The sequence below is a fragment of the Geospiza fortis genome, unplaced genomic scaffold, assembly GCF_000277835.1.
Source record: "Geospiza fortis unplaced genomic scaffold, GeoFor_1.0 scaffold89, whole genome shotgun sequence".
NCBI lineage: Eukaryota > Metazoa > Chordata > Aves > Passeriformes > Thraupidae > Geospiza > Geospiza fortis.
In genome coordinates this window covers 208384-217406 of record NW_005054615.1, presented here as the reverse complement: position 1 = coordinate 217406, position 9023 = coordinate 208384, and the positions used below count along the sequence as shown (strand labels likewise).

General features: G+C 45.6%; 1 protein-coding gene across 1 annotated transcript in view; it reads left to right on the top strand.

Moving 5' to 3' along the window:
- Nucleotides 1-7656, top strand: part of RNLS (renalase, FAD dependent amine oxidase) — a 52902-nt gene extending 45246 nt beyond the window's left edge. The window contains exons 5-6 of the mRNA XM_005430287.2: nucleotides 3876-4051; nucleotides 7342-7656. Of these exons, the coding sequence (XP_005430344.1) occupies nucleotides 3876-4051; nucleotides 7342-7533 (368 nt within the window). The 3' untranslated portion in view covers nucleotides 7534-7656. The remainder of the gene's footprint in view (nucleotides 1-3875; nucleotides 4052-7341) is intronic.
- The last annotated feature ends 1367 nt before the right edge of the window (nucleotides 7657-9023 follow it).

The window sequence follows — 9023 nt, the reverse complement described above, 5'->3', positions numbered from 1 at the left end:
TCCTGCTTGTCCTGTTCCTTCATCCCTTGTGCCATGTCCCTCCCCAGCTCTCCTGGAGCCCCTTTTAGGCTCTGGAAGGGGCTCTAAGAACTCTCCAGAGCTTTCCCTTCTCCAGGCAGAACACTCCCAGCTCACTCAGCCTTTCCTTGTAGGAGAGATTCTCCATCCCTCTGTGCAAGCACAAATTTGTTGTTTGCCCTAAGAATTTAGCCTGTTGATCTGAAAGGAGTGAAAACAAAACAGAAGAATGGCTGGACTGGCCAAAATAAGGATGTAGCTATCCTGCTTTCTCCAGCAGGGACTTAGGTGAATAAGTGAAAAAAAGAGCCTAAGGAAAGCCAAATACAGAGTGATCTTTTGTTTCTCTGGCACGGTCTCCTTGTTACTGACAGCGTTCAGCTGGAGATTTTCTTGCATCTGAGATTCTGTTGCCATTGTTGTGTTCAGCAAAAAGTACCTGATAGTTAATAGGACCTACTGATATTATCCTTACCAGTGTCAAGGAGGAATTCACCCATACTTTCCCCACCTCTCTACACATGTGGTCTCAAAGCCCCAGCACCAAGAACAGCAAATATGGAACTGTGATGGAATTATCAGACAGCTTTGCTGTCTCCAGATGCAATTGAGCCAAGAACAAAGCACATTATTTGGGGCATATTGTTAACAAATACATAGAAAGTACCAGAACATCAGTGTTGACACATACCTTTCTCACTGAAAATTTCCCTTGAATTGTGGGAGAGTTCTGTTTATATGAACAAATTTTTCCAAGAAGAACAAATTGTGTATGTGTGTGTCTCTTCCTAGGAGACAGGCTTTAGACAGCACAGGCAAGGGAGGTTGAGTGTGAAATTTATTTACATGTGAAGTCCTGCAACCAAAACACATGAATAAAAAGTTCCTTTATGCTTGTTTCAGCACACATGCAAGTATTTTGCATCTGCATTTTTCTTCCTGTGCTTCTTCTGCCCTGCAGAAGATTTCAGTGGGAGGCACAAGAGCACCTCGCTGTCTCTTTTAACTCCACTCCACTCATCATTTTCCCACCTTTTTGTTCTCCAACCTTGATTATTTGGACTCATCTGAAGAAGAGGATGGTGACAACCAAAAAGTAAACATTCAGAGAAAGCAGAATTGCTGGGTGAGGCAGCTGAGATCTTCCAGGGCAGTCATCATTCCCAAAAAGCCATCACTTTCTCCAGTTGTTTCTTCACCTGATGTACCCACAATTAATGGAGGCTTATCTCAGCCTCACTGCCACCTCAAATAGCAGCTTTTTAATAAACAGCCTTGAACAGTAGAGATCCAGAGAAAATAACTATAGCTGGTAGTTGTCCCCTGCAGGAGGTTTGCAGCTGGATGATCCTCAATCCATTTTATGATCCTATGAGATTTCTGCTGAAGGACTCAGAGAACATCTCCCTAAAGCAGCTAGTCCAGCCCTCAAAGGCCAGCAGCAAAGGCTGTTGGAAGCCCAGACTGTCCTTGTCACTTGTCTGAGGCGTGGCAGTCCCTGCCTTGACTCAGTAAAGCAGAGACATCCAACTCGTGGGCGTTGCACCAGTGAAACCCAAACCGGCCTTGTTGCTGTCATCACGCAGGATTTAATAAAGAAATTTCCCTGATGCCACCAATTCCTGGTGTAACCAGGAGCCTCCAGGAGGGAAGGCTTTTCCCAGCAGCTGAGGATCCCAGCTGCTGTGGGCAGAATCCCATGCCTGCCTGCAGAGGTGATGTTACGTAAGGGAGAGCCCACCAGAAGCGTGTGCTGAATTCCCCGTGTGGCGTGCATGAATATTAAACACTTTGTGGGATTGGCTGCCTCAAACACCCCATCCATATTTATACCAGGTCGGGGGGGACAGTGGGAATTCTCCAGCATCAATTATTTCTGGAATACTGCAGTCTTTGCATCTCTCTGCATTCCAGGAGGACTAAAGATAGATGACACATCAAAGGGGAAGTGGTTCCTTTCTTTTGCTCCAGGATTGTGGGGTTATGTAATTTAAAGGGAAGATCTGCCTTGCAGGTTTTTTGGCATTGTATAATTCCTGAGTATCCTATTCAATTTTGAAATAGAGATTCCATTCCTTCCTGAAATACGAATTTTTAGGAAGATGAAGGAGTTAAAGAACTGTTTAAGTTTTTGCCTTGTTAAGCAGCTGGTTGTGTTCTAATCCTCTGCCAGCCCTGCCTGCCTTCTAGAAAAATAATCAGAAACTGTTGGTAAGGCTAATGAAATGCTGGGTTTCTGCATATGAAAAAGTTAGTGCCATTCTTTCCATGACTCCTCCCAAATGTGCCTTCTCAGGGAGTAGATTTTATTCCAGGGAGAACATGGGACCTTAGGAACCACAGGAATTTCTGAGGATAACTGGGGAGGCTCGCTGGCCCTCCTCCCAAACAGCAGCATGGCATTTTGAAAGTGACCCTCCACCTCTCTTGCTTTCTAGGTGTAGTAAAGTTGGTCACTGTAAAGTTGATATTTTTGAACTTTTAGGTAGGGTTTATGAGGCCTGCACATTGATTTCTCTTTTGGCACTGTGTGAAGCCTCCCAGGGAGCAGGGATGCAGTTCCAGCCTGTCCAGAGCTGCTCTGCTGCCCTCCACACTGACCCAGCAGCATTCCCTTCTTCCAGGGTTTGTTTGGTTTGGGAAAACCCTTCCACTCCTGCTACCCAGGACCAGAATGGGGCTCAGATGGCAAAACACATCTCCCCAGGAAGCTTACAAATCCCTGAGGGTCAGGAAACAAACGCATCACGGTTTTTATTGGGATCCGTTACGGCTCCAGGTTTTGGGCAGCAATGTGAGAAAAATACTCAGTGCTGTTCCCCTAAAATGAGGAGAACACTCCTGTGGGAGATGTGTGCCTATCACATCCATGGACAGTTTTCTGCTGGAGACCAGGTTGTGACCCTTGGATGACCCCTGAGCACTCCAACAATCGCTTTGGGAAGCTGGAATGTGTCATCTTCCCAGAGGGGATCTCTGGCTTGAGGAGCTGGAGATTTCTTCAGTGGCAGGGCAGAGATAAGGAGTTTATCAAGCTTAGTGCCTTAGAGCCAGAATGGTCAGCAAGTGTTCAACCACCTCTTTCTTTGTGGATTCCTGGGTCAGAAAACACTGGTTTGCTGGAAATAAAATCTTCTGAGAATGTGCTAGTCCAAACAAAGTTCTAACCAGGAGAGGCTTCCCAAGGAGAGAGTTGCTGGGTAAGGGAGTGAGAAAGACTCACTTAATTGAACAGCCAGCTCAGCTGAAATGCAGCATAACCCCATATCCTTGCTCCATCCTGCTCATTGGGGCATCCAAAAATCCCCTAATCCAGGCAAATTCCCTGGCTCCTGGTTGTTAGACCACGTCTGTAAGGTGACAAGCCAACATGCCAAGGGGACAGGAATCACCTGCTGCAGAGAACCTGCAGCCAGCCCCAAATGTAACAAAGCCTGGCCCTTTCCAAGTCTGCTGGGATCAATGTCAGCACTTGAGCTATGATTTCATAAGATGAGAACTTATTTTTGTGATAGGACAAAGGGTGATGGTTTTAAACTGAGGGAGGGTCAATTTAGATGAGATAAAAAACACCAATTTTTTTACAGGGAGGCCCTGGCACAGGTTGCCCAGAGAAGCTGTGCCTGCCCCTGGATCCCTGGAAGTGTCCAAGGCCAGGTTGTTGCAGAGATTGTCCTCCCTGACTTGTGTTGTCATTCCACGTGCTTTTCTCCCATCTGGAAGAACAGAGTGGTACCACAGATATTTTTGTTCTTACTGACTCCCAGTCCAGAGGCACAATTGTCAGCATGTGTGGAAGGCAGGTATGGATGAGCAATGCTTCAAAAGCACCTCTCCTCTTCCTTTCTTTCTTCCAGAGTCTCCTGAAATTGGGCCTTCGGTCGTGGTGCACACCACTGTGGCCTTTGGCAGCGAGCACCTGGATTCAGACCCTGAGGAGGTGCAGCAGATCATCCTGAGCCACCTGCAGAGGATTGTGCCCTCCCTGCCTAAGCCAAGCAGCATCAAGTGCCAGAGATGGAGATACTCCCAGGTACTCAGCTGGGAGGACCTGCTGGGGCTGTGTTTTCCATCCCCAGGGAGCAAGAGGAGAGGGGATGGTTGCTCAGTATCCAAAACAAATTCCTCCAGGCAGCCATGAGCAGCATCCAGGGCTGGCCAGCAAAGCCAGGTCATTTTTAGCCATTTTTTAACATTGTGGGCCTGGCTCAGCAGTGAGTTGTGCAACTCTCCTGGTAAGCAGGGGTAGGAGCAGTGTACAGGAAGGAAGTAAATCCCACGTAATTCGGTGGGATTTTCACTGGTATTTAAAAATCATGACTCCATACATCTCTGTACATCCAAAAGTACGTGGTATTATCAGCAAAATTCCCACCCTGCCACAGAAGAGCAGAAGTACAGACATACTAATTGTTGTTATTTGATTTGGCCCAGCTCAATTTAACAGAATGTTATGTGAAAAGGATTTTAAAGTAAACTACCTAAGGGTAATAATAGCAAAATGTGCATATTTTGCAGTCTTCTTTTAAAAATCCAAGGAAATTGTTGGCAATTTCCTAAAGTACTGGAGTGTATCTCCATGTTTACCCAAAGCCTCTCAAGTTAATTTACATTGGTGAGTTTGAACGTGGAGGTTGATGCAAAATATTTACTTTTAAAGCAGTCCCCTAAAAATTTTTCCTTTTTTGAAGTTGCTGTGGATGGCTGTTGTGGAGTCTGTTCATACCCCTTGATCTGCATCCAGTTTGGGAACCTGGTCTGGTTAGCACAAAGTTTATTTTTCTGCAAGTAAAATACTGGTGGATTGCAAAAGCAACCTCAGCACGGGTATTAATACTTATATAAAACCTACAAAAAATGTTGTGTGTGTTCTCTAAGTTCCTCTTTATCAGTTCAGGGGGTTCTTTTTGGACAAACAGGTGTCACTGCTAAGGTTCCCTGGTTGTGACATCTGACTTTTCTCCTGCCTTACCTGCTGAGAGCTGCTGGTGCTCACGAGAGATGTAGGTGAGAGGGGGTGAGAAGAGTTGGATCCATGTGGTGTTCACATTCTCTGAAAAAATGCCTTTGCCCAGGAGTTTTCTCCTGGGAAGCTGAGAAGCCTCAAAGAAAAGGAAAACAATTCTTATCTCATTTGCTTCTCCTGTGTTTTGCTCATGTAGAATGTGTTTTAAAATTGTTTACCCAAAAGTAATTGCCTAATTAAATTCTTGTGTGAGTTGTTTTAACTCATTAGCCAATTACAGCCAAGCTGTGTCAGGACTCTAAAAAGAGTCACAAGTTTTCATTATTATCTTTTTAACATTCAGCAGTAAATATCTTTTCTGTATTCTTTAGTATAGTATAATATAATATTCTTTAATATAATATAGTATTCTTTAATATAATGAAGTAATAAATTAACCTTCTAAAAACATGAAATCAAATGCATCATTCCTGCCTTCATCAGGGCAATCCCTGCAAATACAATAGATCCAGCTCTGGAAAGGGTTCCCAAACCCCATCGAGCTCCTGCTTCTGTTGCTGCTGCCAGCCAGGGCTCTGAGTCCAGCAGCTGCTGGTGCCACAGGAGGAATTATCACCAGCCTGTAATTTGGTGGATGAATGTCAATATGTCTTAGGTTGCAGATAAGTCCGTGTAGGTCAGACCCGTTATCTCAATAAAGAGATCTCTAAAGCCACCCTATAAAATAATCACTGCCTAAATGAAATATCTGGGACAGAGCTCCCTCTTTCTCCTAAAGCTCTCTTTACTTTCAATTATAATAAGCTGTTGCCCCAGAGGCCAAGGGAACTGATAAGATGGGTGCCTGTTTCCCCCGACTCTTTTAGTTGGGATTTATCCTGCTCGTTAATTAAATCCGGCTGTAACATCCTTCACATGGCCAAACACAATCCAGGGATTAAAATGCAGACATTACAATTATCCATGGCAGATGAGGGATTAGGACTTCCAAAATTCTACTGACACTACTTAGCAGCACAGCTGCAGCTCTGGATCCCCTTGCTCTAATTATGGTGGAGGCACCATTAGCATTCAGAGCCAGCAGCTTCCCAACCCACCGTGTGTCTTTGGCACAATCAGTTTCTATGGAATTGCTGAGGCTGGAAAACACCTCCATGATCTTTGACCAAATACCAGGAGGGGTAGGAGCTGTTTGGTACAGCCAGCACCAAATAAACACTGGGTAGCCAAAGAGAAAGGACACTCAAAAAGGACTGTTTCTGCCAAGTCTTTCTCCTTTGTTTGTACTCAGCTTGATCGGTGAGAAAAATTCAGGAATAAATTAAGTACTGACTTAAAACTGGTCTGAGGGAGAAGCTCTCTCTGGATTTGCCATATCTGGATGGACTCCTCTGTTAAGCTGAACAAAGTGTAAGGGGTTACAACTGTTTTTTTCAGCTAATTTCCTCCTTTGAAAAGATGCTAACACCCAGCAGCAGAAAATGCAGCCAGCAACATAAATGTGGGTGCTTTGCATGGCAGCGGCAGAGAATGGCTTGGCAGTGGCCAGCTGAGGGTACATCTGAATCAGTGGGAAAATCCCTGGATTTAGCAAGATTCCTTGGAAGCTGACAGTCCCACGGGGGGATACAGAAATGATTTACTGGGTGGAAATCCATGGAATGATCAAAAGAAAATTGTAAGAGTATCATGCTTTAGCAGCTTGGCCAGCAGCAGGTTTGGAATTCAATTTCAGGCCTTGGCAGGGGCTGCCCAGGCAGCTTTGCAGTGCCCAGCCCTGCAGGTGTCCCAGGAAGGGCTGGAGGTGGCACTCAGTGCTCTGGGCTGGGGACAAGGTGGGCCCTGGGCACAGCTGGGACTCCATGGGCTGGCAGGGATTTTCCAGCCTCAGGGATCCTGGAATTTTGTGATCCAGAGACAGGAGGTTGAACCTGTCTGGGATTTTGCAAGCCCCACTTTGCTAATGTGAGATCACCCTCACACCTTTTTGGATCTCAGACAAGTCATATCTATTGAAAATAAAACACAACAAGCTGTACAGTTTCTGAATTTCCACACACAATCAAGTTTTACTCTAATTTTTCAACTCCCAGAAGTAAGTATTTTACTGTGATGCTTTGATAGTTAAAGTTTGGATTTACCTTTTGGAGTGGGAGGCCAGGTTGGACAGGGCTTGGAGCAGCCTGGGATAGTGGAAGGTCCCTGCCCATGGCAGAGATGATTTTTAAGGTCCCTTCCACCCCAAAGCATCCTGTGGTTCTGTGATGTGCTTCTCAGGAGCTCAGATCTTTCTGGTGTGAAATTCAGGTAAATGAAATACTTTCTCTCCCCACTCCCTTTATGTTTTTCATTCTCAGGTTACCAGAGCTGTGCCCAATTGTCCAGGACAGATGATTCTTCACACTCAGCCTCTCCTGATCTGTGGGGGTGATGGATTCACTCGCTCCAACTTTGATGGCTGCATAGAGTCTGCCATGAGCCTTGCAGAGGCTGTGAAGCCTCATTTACAGCAATTTCAAACTCAGGCTGCTAAAATTCCTCCAGATTAATTATGAATTTTGCTGTGATGGATCGAATTTGAGTTTAACATCAACATCATCTTGCAAAAAACAAATAAAGGAAAATGTAGCAGTGCCCTGGAATAATTATTTGGATGGAATTAAATTGAATTTTCCAGGATCTGGTGCTCAGAGTGGTTACTTTGATTAAAATAAGACTTTCCCTGGCAGAGGCACAGAGATCCAGCACTCTTGCCAGGTCTCCTGATACTTTTACAGCCCATGAAAATCATGTCAAGGAGAGGAGCCTGACTTGAAGCAGCACAAAAATCCATGAAGCTGCAGAGTTTATTCCTTGGAAACTCCTTATTTTCTCCTTGTCCTAGTGACAGGACAAGGGGGAATGGCTTCCTACTTCCAGAACCAGGGTTAGAGGGGATATTGGGCAGGAATTGTTCCCTGGGAGGGTGGGCAGGCCCTGGCACAGGGTGCCCAGAGCAGCTGGGGCTGCCCCTGGATCCCTGGCAGTGCCCAGGGCCAGGCTGGAGCAGCCTGGGACAGGGGAAGGTGTCCCTGACATGGCAGGGGGTGAAATGGGATGGGCTCAAAAATTCCTCAGAAGTTAACGAAGAAATAATTTATTTATTCTAAATTGCATTTTAACTTGCCCTTCCTCTTCAATCACGTGTCACAAGTCTAGTACCTCTCTACCACAGCACTGAAAATAACAAAATAGAGCAGACAGGATTTAAAACATTAGAGGAGTACAATTCAGCCTCTGTTTTTCTTATTTTACCCAAATCTGACATCCTGTGTCGCACCAGCTGACCACAGTGATTTTCTGCTGCCTTTGGCCATTTCTTGTGGAGTATTTTAAGTGACACTAAGAATTTAAGACTTGTTAATTTTAAAAGTAGGCAAAAAACTGGATGTGAGGCATCTTTGGCCCAATGGTTGCTCTCTGAAGGGCTGTGATGCTTTTTCAGGGGGTTTGTATCAGCAGCAGCCTCTGACACCAGCAGTGTCTCTGACTCCTCCTTTCAGCAATCTCAGCTTTGCTCACCCTGATGCCTCCAAGCACCCAAATCACAGATCCAGAGATGATTTTTGAGTCATGAGTTTTTCAATTTGGAGCTTTTTTGAATCCTGATGAGTCTCAAATTGCTTCTTCCTCAGATCCCAGGATCCCCGAGGCTGGAAAATCCCTGCCAGCCCATGGAGTCCCAGCTGTGCCCAGTGCCCACCTTGTCCCCAGCCCAGAGCACTGAGTGCCACCTCCAGCCCTTCCTGGGACACCTGCAGGGCTGGGCACTGCAAAGCTCCCTGGGCAGCCCCTGGCAAGGCCTGAGCACCCTTTGCATGCAGAAATTCCTCCTGAAAATATCATGCCAGGCTACCAATTCTGCAGCATCCCTCCAGGATAAGATAATTTAGGTAAAACCTGCTTGAGTTTTTTTTTTTAAGGTGGAGAGGAAAAGTTGTTGGATGTGTTCCTCTGGGCAGTGGGAATGCTGGGAGCAGGCAGATATGGAATTCTCACA